The sequence below is a fragment of the Poecilia reticulata genome, linkage group LG17 (genome assembly GCF_000633615.1).
Source record: "Poecilia reticulata strain Guanapo linkage group LG17, Guppy_female_1.0+MT, whole genome shotgun sequence".
Classification (NCBI taxonomy): Eukaryota; Metazoa; Chordata; class Actinopteri; order Cyprinodontiformes; family Poeciliidae; genus Poecilia; species Poecilia reticulata.
This window is the reverse complement of record NC_024347.1, coordinates 16692950-16708752: the sequence shown is the minus strand read 5'-3', so window position 1 is coordinate 16708752 and position 15803 is coordinate 16692950. Positions and strand designations below refer to the sequence as shown.

Here is a 15803-nt window from a genome sequence, read left to right as displayed (position 1 = left end):
GGGCACTCTCATTGTGGTGTCAAAAAAGAAGATAAAGGGAGAAAAGATTTCACAGTCATAACTCTGTTGCAGTTCTTTTTCTGTAGTTTTACGGTCCAGTGTTTCTGAACAACCTGTGAAAGGTCAGGAGTGCCAAAATGTCAAACTCAGGGAAAAAAAGGAGAAATATGCACCTTCCTTCTTTTAAGAAAAATATGAAACTACAACAGAGCTGATGTCTGCCTCACTAGACTTGGTTTTATGTGTATTTCTGCAGGGAAGACGCAAAATTACTACTTTAAATCACACCGGGATTTTTTTTATGTTTATTTCAATAACCTAAAACAAAAAAAAAAGCAATTTCATTTTTTATTTTCCACTTTGGATTCTCTTTGTGCCTTTCTCCTCCTCCATCTTTCCGCACTCATGTTCCACAAGATTATTTTGAGGACACATGGAAAAATGAAAGTCTCGAAAACTCAAACAGTTGAAAAGCCATCTTTCAAGTGCTGGTAGATTTGAAAAGTCTCAGCGGCAGCCTTTCAGTCCCGTTACGGTTGTTGTTAATGCACTCTGCAGAGAGCTTTCTCCAAGACGTCGGGAAAACTTTGACTGATGTGATGTGGATCAATAGTTTTTCAGAAATGTCAAAAAAAAAAAAGCTCATGCTCCACATTTTAAAAGAAGCATCTTTCTCTGTCGTACGTTTGTCTGGTTTCTTGTGGAGTAGCAGACGATTTGCCGCTGTTTAACATGGCTTACCTGTGAAAAACTGTAAAAACGGTTAGGATTAGCTGAGATGAAATGAATAAGCTACGATCGCAGCCATCAATACGGCTGAAACCTGCCCACTTCATCCTCCCTCCAGGCAGGAAAGAGTCTTTCCCCGTCTGGTTTGTGAATCACCAGAGAGCCATTACCTTGGTAAATTGCTCCAAAGCATATGATAGCCTGTCTGATGTCGGCTGATATGCTTTTACGGAAAGGAGAGAAACTGTATGACAAATAAATAAAATCATAGATTGACTAAGAGCAAGTGCTCACTTTCTTCTGGTGGGGTAATTTGTTTAAAAAAACAAAACGTCAAAATGCTTTACAGGGTTCACTTTATTGTCTGCAATCTAGATTTGGAGGGATTTCAGTTCGAATTTGTCTCTTCAAACTTTATGAAAAGATTTTATTTATAGAAAAAAAATATTAAAGGGAAAAGTTTTAGTACAGTGGAGAAACAGTAGTGAAGATTGAATCATTTCTAACTTAAATTGGAGAATAAAGGAAAATTAGAGTGAGATTACAGGTTATATTTTGTCTTACCATCTCAACGTGGTACAGATTATATCATGTTCATTGCCTTTGAAGACTTCCTATTCATTTTTAGTTCCCATTTTTTCCCTTTTCAGTGATAAAAGGACATTTAACATTCCTTCCTGCTGAATTGTAGAAACGTTCTCTTTGCAGAGCCCCTGCTAACTCTGCAAAAAACCCTCTGCTGCCTGCTTTGCTTTCTGATAGATTTTATGTTCTGTTTCATGTGAGAAATTAGATATTGCAATGACATAAAACCCAACCTAACTGTGTTGCAGACAGAGGTTGAATGACCAGCTCTATTAAATCAGCTTTGAACTCAGTGAAGTTACTAATATTTACAATTGAAGCTAGTAACAATGTTACTAGCTGTGACTTTGCATGCATTGTTTTGCATGCAAAGTTTGAAGCAACAGATGTTTCTAAAGGTATGACATTAAAATGGAGCGTGGCGATTCTGCATGGAAACAGAAGAGACAACTGAAATCAACGGCTGATTTCATGATTTCTTTTTATGTCCTTTTATCAGTAACGTACATTGTACAAAATGCTCAGAAACACGTGTATTAGCTCACCTTGCTAGCTGCAGTTAGCTTAGTTTCTGAGCAGAACAATTAGCCTGATCAAAAAAATAAATGTGACTGATATTCGGGGATCTGAGGTAATTTTGGCACCATTTACCTTGTTTGTTGTCTGTTAAGTTTCAACATGTCCTTTTGTTCAGCAACTTTCTTTTAAATTCCTGTTTACTTGATGGATTTTCTGTTCTTCAGTGCATCTTGTTCTGAAAGTTATTTTTGTGTTTTTTATCTTCAGACCGTGTTACTCATTTGCAACATCCAGGCACATTTTTAACACCTTGATTTTAAACCTGCGTCTGAAAAAGTGTGTTTCTCTAAAGCCTTTTTACTTCAGTGAAACAAAACTAATATCCCCATTAATTCTTATTTGTCTGGCTGAAAGTTAATCGTTGGCTAACAAGTAAATATGTGGTCCCATTTGTTATAGTTACAGATAGTCCATTAAAGGGGGTAGAAATTAAATCTTTCAGTGGTTTTGTCATAGGAACACTTTTTCAGACGGTTGTAGTTTTATAAAATCCTTCTTCCTCCCTCACTGAGCTCTGAAGTCCTGGCTGAGACCCACAGTAACTAAATGAATATCATAGGAAATAACCATCTTTTAATAGATGAGAGCAGGCTTATTGTGTTGCACTTTGCAAAAATGGGAACCTCTTTTAAGTTGATATTTTTTGTTCTGCTTATAGGGAAACGACACAAGAGGACAAAATTTAAAATGAGGAATGAAGCGTGATGCAGCGTTAAAAATAAACATGTTCAGCTTCAGTTAAGATATTTTGGTTTGATTCTGTAAATCTCAGGAAATTTTCCAGGAAGCTCGAGTGTCTACAGATGGGCAGACGAGAGGCATTATATTTAGTAGGAGGACAAAGAGCCTTGTAAGCTATTTTTAAGATCTGCACTAGAAAGAGGAATCTTTGACAGATGTTCAAGTTGCACAGGACTGTGAAAAATGTTCCTTCTGACAGATTCCTTCAGGGTTTTTCTTCTGGACAATGAAATAAATGTTATAATTCTGAAAAACATAACCTGAGTAAAAACAAAAAGCAGTTTTCAGATGATTTCATTTCATGATGGGAAAGATGTTAGGTGGCTGTAATTGAAAAGAAATCGTCCTTTAGCGGGAATAACTGCCAATATGTTTCTGCAATAAGTGGAAATCTGCTTTTTTTCTTATTTGGAATAATTCTGACACTTCTTTGACCAGTTTTAATTCAGCTACATCGGAGAGTCTTTGAAAACAAACAGCCTCTCTGAGGCCATGCTGCAGCATCTCATTCAGATTTACATTCAGACTTTGACTAGGTGATTTCAAATCCGGCAGTTTTTTCTTTGTGAGTCATTCAGTATAGCGAACTTGTTTTTGTGCTTTGGATCACTGTCCTCTCACAGACGACATTCTTCTTCAGGATTTGTCTGGTAAAGAGCAGAATTCACGGTTTCATCCATCACAGGAACATGTTCAGGTCTCAAACATCCGTTTCCTCCTGAAATGCTGTTACTTTTACACCGGATGTAACGGGACACAAAATGTTCTTCATTTGACTCATCAGTGAGTCGACCATTTTCCTAAAAAGCATCAAAGTATTTTTAGGTAAACGTGACTCAGACTTTTGTGTTATATTTGGTCAGGCATGTTTTTATTTTTTTTACTTTGGGACTCATCCATGGATGCTGATTTTTTTCTTCCCTCTACTTTTGAGTCATGAACTCTGATCTTAACTCGGAAGCGATGGGTTCAGTGCGTTAGCTGTTGCTCACCTCTTGATTGAGGGGCCGATGCACTCTGGGGTTAATGCATAATAATAACAGTTAAGTGTTTTGTTTCCTGCACACATGATGGCTCACCGCGGTTTGATGAGAGTCCAACAGACTTAAAAATGACCCTGTCATCTTTTCAGCTCTGATAGATGTTCGAGATTTTCTGCTGTTGATATTTTTGAAGTTGTTGATTCTTTAATTGTTATATAAAAATCATTGTAATCTGTCCAAATTGTATTCGTATTGTACGTTTACGCTTTTATCTTGCAGTCGCTTCATTTCTGCTCTTAACAAATTTCCCTTAGGGGACAATAAAGTATATCTCCTCTGATCTTATCTCATCTTATTTTATTTTATCTTAATGACGTGCAGATTCCTTTTAGATGTTTCAGCCTATCTTATGCTCTCAGATAGGAGCAATTTAGGTGATTTCTTAACTTCATGGGTCTGGCAGTGACATGGTGGGGAACTGAACTCGGCTTTCTAAAAATCTGGAGGTAACTGCTTTATCTCATACAGCTGGGGTTGTTTGGATAGATTTTTTTTCTTCCACAATAACTGAAATCATCAATTTAAAACTTAATTTTGTATTGTATTTATCTGATAATAAAATTAATTAGATAATCAAGCATTGAAATGTAACAAAAAAAAAAAAAGCAAGAACAAGGAATCGGCGAGGTCTTGTGCTTTCGCCTTTCCTGCAGCAGACTTCCTCTTTCAGCTCTGGCTTCTCCACCTGTTTTCTCTCGCCTCGTGTCCATCTCTTTGTCTCCATGTCTCTTGTGTTTTTGGTCCTGCAGTATTAATGCAGGAACCCATCTGTCTCCACGCTTTCCCAGCTGTCTAATCTCCTCTATTAGCAGGTCTGTTTTTCTCATCTCATCTACCCATCTATCCACTTACACTTGTTTCCTCCAGGGTATCCGCAGGTCCTTAAAAGGGTCTTAAAATAAATTATCCAGAATTAAGGCCTTAAAGTGTATTAAGCCATCCTGCATCGGCGACAGTTATCATATCATTCATTTCTGCCAAGGAGCGACACTTTCCTCACACAAAACCTTCCTGCTCGCATTAATATAAGACAGTATCTATTAAAAAGAAAAAAAAGAAAAGAAAAGAAGCTTTCTTTTTTTGGTCATTGCATCTGCTTTAATAAACTCAGCTGGGCTTTATGTCCCTTAACAATTAATTTCCTGTTTTGCTTCACCTTTATCTCCGTTAGAGTTGCAGAACTCTCATTAGCTCTGCTCCACTGGAACCAGTCTGCTTTCCTCTGCTTTGTTCTTTTAACTATTTTTTGTCTTTCTAATCACTCACATGTAGCTTTTTAAAAAAAAAATCCCTTAAAAGTGGCCACATACTGTTCCCTCCTCCCGCTCTCTCTCTGAGCCACCTCTCGTCTGGTGCAAAGCAGGGTTAAATTCAACTGATATCAAAGGCTTTGTTTGGCTGATAAAAGTCGTGGGGGCTTTGCCCCGCCGCCGAGAACTAGATTGAATCGATGTGGCCCTGTGATTATGCCAGCAAGATCAACATTTCATATATCACGGCACGGGTGAAGATATTTCATCATATTTCACATCATTTGAGGGAATAGTGCGTTTCTATTATCAGATAAATCCAAGGTCTTTTTCTTCCCCTTCTTCTCTTTAATATCTTCCCGGTTTTTAGATGCTCCTTCTTTTTTTTCTTTGTTCTCTTGTTAAGCTCAGTTTAATGACACAGCCTGGTTAATATTCACATGAAGATTATTTTAAGTTTCGTTTTTAATCCAGCTACTTGTTATAATAAAATGATCATCCCTCCTTCAGTTCATGATTACTCGTTTCTTAGTTCCTTCACTGGAGCGTCACTGTGAAGAAGTTACCCTCATCATTTTGTTCTGCTATCTCTACACACACGGTTCGGCCACTTATTACTTCCCCTTCGCTCCAAAGCCCGGCACACGCTGGGCTGTGCTGGAACGAGACAGCAAGGAGTTCTGATTTTCCCCATTTCCCATCTCCTTCTCTTCTTCAGCCCCTCTTCAATCAAGTCTTTTATTATCTTTCCTTTTCATTCCAGCTCTGGTGTATCCTTTATACTCTTGCCTCCTCTGTGTCCTGCTGTCTCAGCTATGAGACAAGGTGTCTGGACTCCACCGCTCGGGCCAGCGGCGATGACTTGCTGCTTCATCTCAATTTATCATTTCCGAAAGTGGAGCAAAGAGGAATGTTCAGTTCCACTTGTTACTCCATCATGACTTAGGTTTTTGGAGCTGAAAATCTTTTTATTTAAGCCTCTTTGATGTGTCTGATTCTCCTGGACTTTTCACATCTTTAAAAAATATATATATTCAGTTTGCCACCAACCACGAGTCTTTGGGCAAGAGGAGAAGATGGTGAAGTTTGAAACTCAAAACAAGCAGAACGGCTCCGGCGAAAAGTTTTTGATGCAGGAAACTGTTTTGTTCTTTTGTTGTTTTTTACCTTGCTGTTGTTCTTTCTTCAGAAATCAGGGATGAATTCAATTTACCACAGAAAACAGCCCTGGCAGTGAGGTCACACCTAATGAATGTAGAGAGCGACACCTATTTTTACTCGCTAAATATTTCTACCATTTTGTTTCAGTCATTTCCTAGTTTAAATTTTGCTGGATGCATAGTTCAGACAGTACGTAAAAGTACAAGAAATGATGCTGTGGAAAGAACAGCTTGCTATCATGAAAAAGGGTTTGCACTAGCTCTACTGAGTAATTTGGGAACTTTCAGTTATTTCTTTTAAATGTACAATATAAATCAGTTTTATATTGTATGTAAATGTCAGGATTGTGCCTCAGTTTTCAAGAAAGCCCTTCAACACTTCGGCTGCATCAAAAATCAAACAAACTAAAATGAGGTAAGTTTTTATCTTAAAATATGAAAATTGTATAAGTCAAAGCAAAATAAAACAAAAAAAAAGAAGAAAAACCAGGGAAATGTGAAGAAGTCCTTTTAACGTTGAAGTAGCAGAATCTTAGACATGTGTACCCAGATAATGTGTTTCTTTAGAGTTATTTCACCATTGAATGACTAATTTGGTCAAAAAAGTCAATATTAACATGTTAAAGCTTAATTAAAAGTGCTGCTAGGCAATAAGCCCTTTTCCTATATGAACCAAAAATAACCTTGCTTGCCTTTTTTTTTTACTGTATTCCAAGACTGTGATGTATAAAAAATAATTATTGCAAAACAAAAGTTTTCATATATACATTTTTTATAATATAATTATAAAAACATGTAGAGTAAAGGTTTTCTTAAGCATATATGTTAAAGAATTTTTTTTAAACCTTCCTCACCATCTTGCTGAGACTCAAGATAAAAGTTTCTCCTCCTCCTGGTATATTTGTTACATTTATTTTTATTTTATTTTATTTATTTTTTTACATTTAAACATTGTAATTGCTCAACTGTAAATTTGAGTAAATTTTCACAAATGGATGTTTTCTTGTGGCTTTTAGGAGCATACATTTGACAATGTGAATGTTATTTTCTTATTCTCTTTTAGAAAAGCAGCTAATAAGAGAAATTGACTTCTTATTAGATTGTGTCATGTCATATTTATACCTCAAGTAAACACAAAGACATTACCGTATCATTACCAGCTTCCCCTTCTCGTTTGTCTCAGCTCTGTTTCTCAAAGTACAGAAAATGCTGTAAGTTGACGTGCTGCAGCAGGACGAGGCTGTTTGAAAAGGACATCTTCTGCTTTTGCTTCCTCTTTCCTCTTTCTTATGTTCATTTCCCTGACATCCACCTTCTCCTCCAATCCTCCTCTCAATTCACCTCAAAGCAGGAAACCAACTTGAAGTTTTGCATCAGAGCGAGAAGAGTTCCTCTTTCGTTTTGCAGATGGAGTAACAACTTGCTGGTCCTTCAACTTGGCCCCACACTCCAGCGCACACACACACACACACACGCACGCACGCACGCACGCACGCACGCACGCGCACACACACACACACACGCACACACACACACGCGCACACACACACACACATTTTCTCTCTGTTTTCCAAATTGTCTGTTGCAACAGTGTTGGCTCTGTGGGGAAAACCTCCTCAGTCTGCAGTCAGATCCATCCCAACTATTCTCAACTTTGTCCCTGTGATTGTTTGGCTTCTTTTGTGAAGTGTTAAATTAGTGAAAGAGAAAGTCTTCGTATCTCCACCATGTTCTCTATTTCTAATTCACCAACAATCCAAACACATCTTCCATCCATCTGTGGAGCTCTCTCCTCTTTTCATTCAAACTGTCTGAGTCTGTTGTGTGAAGCAGAGCTATACAAGACTTTTATTTAAATTTGTTCAGTCTTTTTGTTTGTTTTGCTATAAATACTGCTCCCGTGTCAAATAAAGGAGCCCATAAACAGATCACCTCCTTTTTAAGCGCCCAGCTTGCACACAGCGTTTTATCATAGAGCTGAGACAGTTAATCTTTAGGCGCGGCTCTTATAATTGGACACATTGATGCACTTTAATTCATCAGACTCCTTGTTTTTTTGTGTCTTGTGCTTTCTTTTGTTGCCTTTATCGAGCGCTTTTGGCTCTCCAGCAATAATACAAACCGTCCTGTTTGCTTTCTCGGCTGCCCAAGGTCTTTGTTTGGAAAGTTTTTTTTTTTTTTTTTTGCATCAACAAAGCCTCTGACCCCTTTATGTTCAAAGTGATTGTTGGCGCCTTGCTCGACATCAGTGCAGAAACAAGCGTCTTAATTGCAAGTCGTTGGCTGAACATTAGATTTGTACAGAAGTAGCACAAGAGTGTGATGTTTTCTTTTACTTTGCAATGTTTTAGATTAGCATAGTCGCTGCTTCATGCGTCTAACATCAGTCGCAACTTTAAAAACAAGCTCAAACACATCCAGTGTTCGCAAAAGGGAGATTTCCATTTCCATTTCAGGCTGTGATTTAGAGGCATCTTTAAGTGGAAAAAAAAGAAAAATTCCTCTTTCTAAGTGCAAATATTTGTTTCTCTAATCATATTTTAGCAACGTCATAGCTTCTTATGTAGCAGGTCTAATTAATTTTTCCAGATTCCAACCAATGTTATGTTTGGAGCTGAAATACAGAAGTTTCTCTCCAATCAGCTTTCAATAGTGACAGTTATCAGCAGATATGAAGTGTAATAGATAATAGGAAGATTTTTTACACTCACGTTCCACTGTCCTTTGGTTGCTTTTAAAATGAAATGCATATCTGCACTGTAGAAGTATGAATTTTTGGAGAGACAAATAAATAATTCTATAAAATTAGGGGAATTACTTTGATTGGAGCAACTTATTCCTAGGAATTTAGGAAGTAAGGTCTTTAAATGCAAATATTTTACCAGGCTCATCCAGACCTGTAATAAAACACGACTTCTATATGAACTAGAGAGTATCCATAAAATAATACATTTATTTATTCGTCTTTCTCAAAACATGCTTTCCAACTGGATCTATGACTGACAGACGTTTCCCCACGGTAAGAAGTGAAGGACACATTTATCCATCCAATAAACAGTCAATTTCATTTTGAAAGCATTAAGCATTCCCAAACAACTTCTGAGCATCATCTTCCCAGCTGGTCCTCTGTAGTAACAATCCATCTGGCATGTTACATTATGTGATTGCTGCTGCTAAAGCAAAGGTAGCCATTTGTTTGAGACACAAGAGGCGGCACAAATCTGTTGTAGTGATGTAATGATGAACAGATCGACCTCATTGTGTTAGGGCGAAAACCTGTTTTTCTTAGTCATGTTGGATAAATCAAAGTCAAAGCAAACGTTGGCTGCTAAAATGCAGTTAGCAGTGATCGCCTGTTGTCACTGCATTCAAGATGCTTCTCTTTAAACTTTCTTTATCTGAACAAAGTGTCTCTCACCTCTCTTCTCTCCGAAGTACAGAGTCTGTTGTGCGGTGTTGGACCACTGCAGCGAGGAGTTGTCGGTCTCTGCCACTCGGCAGGTCAACGTCACCATGCCGCCGACGGACACTGTCTCATCCGAGGTCATGGGCTGCAGCGGGTCTTCATCTAGGTAAAAGCAGAAAGGAAGAGAAATGTCACAAAAGACAGTAAAGAGAGATGCAACAGTGAACTTCTACGTAAACACAATCAAAACCAGCATCACAGCGCCACCCAAATCAGATAAATCCTCAAACCGCGTTACTCGCCTCCCTCCCTTTTCTTTCTCTCCGTCTCCCACCGCCCATGTCTTTCTCTGCTTGTCAGATTATCTATACATCTCTATCTGTCTTTCTGAGAGCACAGACACAATGTGCGCGTACACTGACATCTTGTCAGAGGGACAAAAAAAGCTGACAAATGGTTATCTGGTTGTATGTCTGCGAGGCCAATGTAGGAGCAATGAGTCAGCGGTGCCCAGAACCTGCACGACCCGAGGGACTTTCAAAGATGGAAAGACTGTGGCGGACATTACCTCTCCTCATGTCAAACAAACAACGACACAGCCAACTCATACCGCTCATGTATTTTTATACCTTTTCATTGATATCTGCTTCAAGTTTTCTAAAGACATGCATAAGCATCAGCCGCTGCACAACGGGCTCAACCGCTATGGAAATTAGCAGGTCGGAGGAAACAAGATTGAGAATACAAATGACCCCCTCATAATGAAGGGATTCTGAGGGCTGGAGCTGAAACGGGAAAACTACTGATGAGTGAACCATTGGGGTGTGTAACAGTATTCAAATAGGCTTAAATTATGGTATTTAACAGTGCTCCCTTGATAACGGTTGATGGTACAGGCTAATTCTACACTGCGTTTAGCGAGGGTGGCAAATGATTTTGTGAATCAGAGCAAAAGATGTTAGTAAAATATGCAGGCTCCCATTTATAGTGAGTAATGACGAACATAGCCACTGATGCACCTTTTCCCACATTGAGGTATTGAGGCCTTGAGTGCAGCCGTCCGTACTCGCTCACGTTACGCTCTTCAAATTGCAACGGTGCTCGGGCAAAACAAAAAAATAATAGCACGAGTGAAGAAAAAAGACCAAGTCAAAAGAGGGAGCATCTCATAAGAGGATACGCCTCGAGCGGTCTTCTCACCCCTTAAATACAGCGTGTATAAATACTTTAATTGGAACCAAATTGTCAAGCGGGAGACAGGTTTATATGGAGCGTGGGGTGTTATCACATCCGTGCACGGCTGGTGGAATTGAATTTTTTTTTTTTTCAGAGGAAGAACATCTGCTTAAATGTGCTTGGGCAGAACTCCCATCAAGACATGAAAGAGGATGGGGAGGGGCTCGTGAAGTGCGGATGCAGAAGAGGAGGTGAGAAAACCCGGGTGCATGTAGCATCAAAAACACACATTTGCAGAACATGAGCAGGGAGATGCCTGCAGGAACTTTGGCCATCTTTTAAAGATGGAAGATGAGTTCAGCATCAGAACACATCAATTATTAGAAGAGTAAAAAAACTTTAGCGTCGCTCTGGGCGGTGAGGACTGAGAGTGATAACAGCTTGTCAGGTATCGCTGCCGCTTGCCAGCAGGATTCAGAAGACTTAGACACCAGGAGCCCCACATGTCAGGAAGCCGCCGCCGTTTTAATGCAGCTGTGACCTTGTGGTGAGTTTATTGCAGCAGTGTGATGGCTGAGGCCTGAATTTGTGGTCAAGTGCCCTGTGGATTAGTGTCTCCTTTAATAGCATCCTGGTCTAATTCTTGTGGCTGATCGCATGAGCTTCTCAACTTGGCATGAACACTTTGAGCAAATTGGCTGTCCCAAGGCATCAGTCATCAAGCCAGCCACAATGAGCTCCGACAAATTGTCCAAACTTATGTTGCGCCTTTGGTAGCGGCTGACTGTTTCTCTCAGAATAACCTGTGTGTGACATTTGTCTGAACCAAAACAGCCATTAGGGACACTTTAACAAGAGGACACATAAGAGAGGAATATTCTCCGAATGGCTCTAATGATCATAAGAGGACATTCAGCTTTAGATCATTAAACCAAATGTGCATTTTTTTTGTTATAGTGGTTTTTTACTTATGCTCTGATATTACAACAGTGCCTTGCAAAATTATTCCTGGAACTTTTCCACACTTTTTCACATTGCAATCACAAACTTTAGTGAATTCTAGTGAAAATTATACATCGTTTGACCTTTTTTCTACAAACAGAAATCAAACTTTGTGGTATGTATTGGTATTCACTAACATTTGAGTTGACATTTAGAAAAAAACACCAATTGCTGCAGTAGTAGCTTCACATCTTTTAGAGTTTGTCTTCACCAGCGTTTCCCATTCAGAGACTGAAACTGTCTCCCATTCTTCTTTTTATTAAAAGACTAAATTAGTCAGACTTAATCTATGAACATTACAATGGACCCTCACCCAATCCCAGTTCAGTATTCAAGAATTTGCCCAATCACAGATTTTGCTGAGGGTCATATCTGAAATATCTGAAAGAAAATGAGGGTATTAACGCATTTTAAGGTATATTTAGTATTTCAACTATTAAAATATAGTTATAAACATTTTTAAACGAGACCTCCAGTATTCACAGATTCTAGGTATTCACAGGAGGCAATTTTCAATTGAATTCAGGTCTGGACTTTGACTGGATCATTCCAAATCTTTTGCAGTCAACAGATTTCTTCATCCATCGATCTTTCCAACAACTCTGACCAGCTGCACTTGCTGAATAAAACAAATACCACCAAAACATGATGGTGACATCATCATGGTTCACCAAAGGGATGGTGTATTCGGAACATGCAGCATTAGTTTCCCTGGAAACCAAAGCGCTGCATTTTGGCTTTATATGACCATCGTTCCACTAGTTTGTTGTTTCCAACATAGTCTGTGAACCAAATGGTTCAAAGTATTTTTTAAACATTGCATTTCTTTTAGTCACTCTGCTGTAAAAGTTTGATTTGTGTGTTTGCACGACTTAGAGTTCTCCTGTCAACATATTCTCCCAGTTTGGATGTGAAGTTATCAGAGATTATGCTATTTTTTTTTTCAGTAAATGTTTGTGAAAATGCAGAGGAAAAAAAACAAACATGTTTTTGTCAAAAGCAGAAAAAAATCCTTTACAAATGCATTTTGAGCTTGTAGTTTCAAACAGTGTTAAAGTTCAAAATAAATTTTTAAAGTCTATTTGATCTGAAAACGGGTTAAAAGTTGAAGGAGCAAAAAATCTGAAAGCAAAGACTGCATCTCATACTTTAACAGCAGCATATTAAACAAAGTGTTCAACTTTTACCAACTTCAGCTACAGTCATCACCCAAAGACCAGACTTGCAGCCTGTCAGACTGACTTTATTTCAATTAATGTACGCTAATAAATAAAAGGTTAATCTTCCTCAAAGGACTCATAAAACCTGAAACAATTTAATGATGATGAAACGGCCCTCTGCATATTAAATCCGAAGGTCTGTTAATGCATACAAATCATTTGGAAGTTAGTCACCATATGAGGATGGTAACTTTGTTAGCTCTTACAGTCAGAATTAATCAAAGATAAATTCTGGCTTAATTAAGCTGCAGCACGATGTGGGTAGAATGAAACCACATTAGGATAATTTATCAAACTCTGAGCAATATTTTAAATTGACTTGAGCCATTACCTATGAGATGAGATGGGTGGATTTAACAAGATTGAGTCATACACTGATTTTTAAGTTAAAAAGTTTAGGAAGTATAAGTGCAAAGGGTTGCACCCAACCCATATGTAGCAAAATAGTTCACAGAAATCTTAAAAGAGTTGCTCGCCACTAGAATCTGACCCCGGTAAGCCCTGGATATAAATACAGCTGTTCTGGTTATTTGAGGATCCCAAACAGCAGGAATTAAAGGAGTGGAAGGAAGTTCAGCTGCAGTTTAAATGGTTAAGTCTGGCTAAACACTCAAGCTGCAAAAATAAAAAGGCGCAACCTCTCCATCCTTTGCAGACGCCGAGTTCAACACCAGCTCCTTTTATTCTTTCCTCACATCCCACTTCTTCATCTCCAACCAAAGCTGTAAGCCAGAGGAAGACACGGGTATTTAAAGCAACACAATTTACACCCTCCCTATAGCCGGCAACAAGGTGAGAGAACACAGAGGTAGAAGGCTGACTGGGATATCAAACGAGAGGAGGCAGGGAGGGAGCGCCGACAGAGAGGGAAGGATGGATGGATAAGGGTATGCAGAGGCGGCTGGGTGGCAAAACGAGGTGGGAAACCGGGACTGTGTGAAAAAAAAGGGAGGGGAAAGAGGAGTGAGACAACAGAGGGAAATTGAGGAGCTTGAGGGCTCTCCAGCGTCAAGAGACAGAAAAACATAAAGACGAGCTTTTTACTTTGAAAAAAGGATTATTTGTTTCTGTTTTTTCTAAGAGTTTAGATAAGAAGATTTCAAACAGTGTGAGTATGTTTTACCTAAATAGCTCAGTCCAGGCTTCTTCAACCCAGGAAAGACAAGAGGAAAAACATACACATACACTCTGTTTGATTTCCTTTGGAAATCTTCACACAGATTACAGCTGAACTGTATCCTGACGCAGCATCACAGTATCAATATGTGCAAAATAACATGGAAAAAAGACTCAATATTTGATAGGCTTTCATATTTCCATGGCATTTATGAGCTGTATGTAAGGTGCTTTTATGGATGAATATAGATGTTTGTGGCAGAGATCTTAAAACAGAGGATTAGGGAAAATTTGGCATATTGTATCATTTATTGAAATAAAATTCTTATCATGAAAAGAATTTTGATTTATTGTCATTGCTATAAATTCCAATTAATGACGTTTAAAAGCCAAATAAACTTGTCGGAATTGTGATATTTATTATTTTCTCCGCAGTTTGTTCAATGAAAGCATCAATAAATGTAAACAAATGTGAAAATATGATTAAATGCACTTATACTGTGTGCAGCTAAGTGACACAAATCCTTCTTCTTCATGTAACTGCGGGCCTGAAGAAGAATGTTACAAACGGATGTTTTTCAAGAGCAGGATTTGTGTTTGTCGGGGTATGAATGCAGTCACAGCCATACAGTCATCTAAAAAAGAAGCAACGAATTCTGTTTATCATCACCTTTACCATTATCACACAGCATATAGTGGTCGGTGGGCCAGGGGTTCAGCGTATGGAAAAGCTTTCTCACTCGCTCTGTTGCCACGCAGGACGCTCCTGTTTTGCAGCAGCACGACTGTCTCAAGCTGTACCATAACACTTGTCTTCTCCATCTCTCCTCTGCTCCAATTAGCCAGAACTCAGAGCAAAGACTCAGAAAACGTGGGGAAAAATACTCCTCCCATAAAGCCCGGCCTATGAAAACAAACAGTCTCCATGGCACTTATTATAAGTTCAATCGTCATTGCCCCCACTAGTGCCACAAAAATGAAATCTCCCTGTTTGTCTCTTGCATCCAGAAGAGAAATGCACAGTGCAACTACTACAGATCGTCATGTAGGTCCAACCCAAGGCAGTAATGGGGCCTAGAGCAGAAAAGGATTTGGGGGCCCCACTTCCTGTTGAGAATCTGGGGCCATGTGCAGTTGGTCGAGCTTAAAGGAAATCAAAGGCAGCAATTTTCTTGAAAAGTGAAGAAATCCTGCTGAAACATAAAATTTTAACTTATAGTATCCGATAGGCATGGTAACCCAACAATCAAACTATAAATATAATTATTTTCACTTTTACAAAGTAAACTTGCCCATTAAATCTTATATATAAATGTTATCCAATTAAAAGTTTTAATTTATCTCTGCTGAAACCGTAAAATTACATTTAAGAGGATTCTCATTCTCAATAAACAAATGTTAAAACGCTAGATCAATAAATCTTGGTAAACATTTAATCATTTCCATGAAGCCCCTGAAGGGCTGACTGCTTATGAAACAAAATGGCATTAAACTGATAAGGCGCTTTTCTGGACAAACAAAGATGCTTTCTAATGAAATCAGTAATTCCCATTTATACGATGAAGGTCTCAAGCTACAGGATTGCAGCAGGATCTTGAGATGACATTTGTTGTGAATTGTACAACTGCATAAAAAAAAGAACGACCTGCAGGAGCCCAGGGGCAGTCTGACAGAAGTGAGGCTGCCCTGCCTGCTGGCTCCCTCCAGCCTGCTGGCTCCCTCCAGCAGGAGGGGAGGATGAAGCGTCTTGCCCAAGGACACAACAACAGGGGCTCGAACCGCCAACCCACCAAGTA

The 15803-nt window shown here is 38.8% G+C and overlaps 1 protein-coding gene across 8 annotated transcripts in view; it reads right to left on the bottom strand.

The window, feature by feature from the left end:
• cadm3 (cell adhesion molecule 3) overlaps window positions 1-15803 on the bottom strand; it is a 142063-nt gene that overhangs the window by 72396 nt on the left and 53864 nt on the right. For all 8 annotated transcript variants that reach the window (XM_008433970.2, XM_008433974.2, XM_008433975.2 and 5 more), the window contains exon 3: window positions 9506-9655. In XM_008433970.2, the coding sequence (XP_008432192.1) occupies window positions 9506-9655 (150 nt within the window). The remainder of the gene's footprint in view (window positions 1-9505; window positions 9656-15803) is intronic.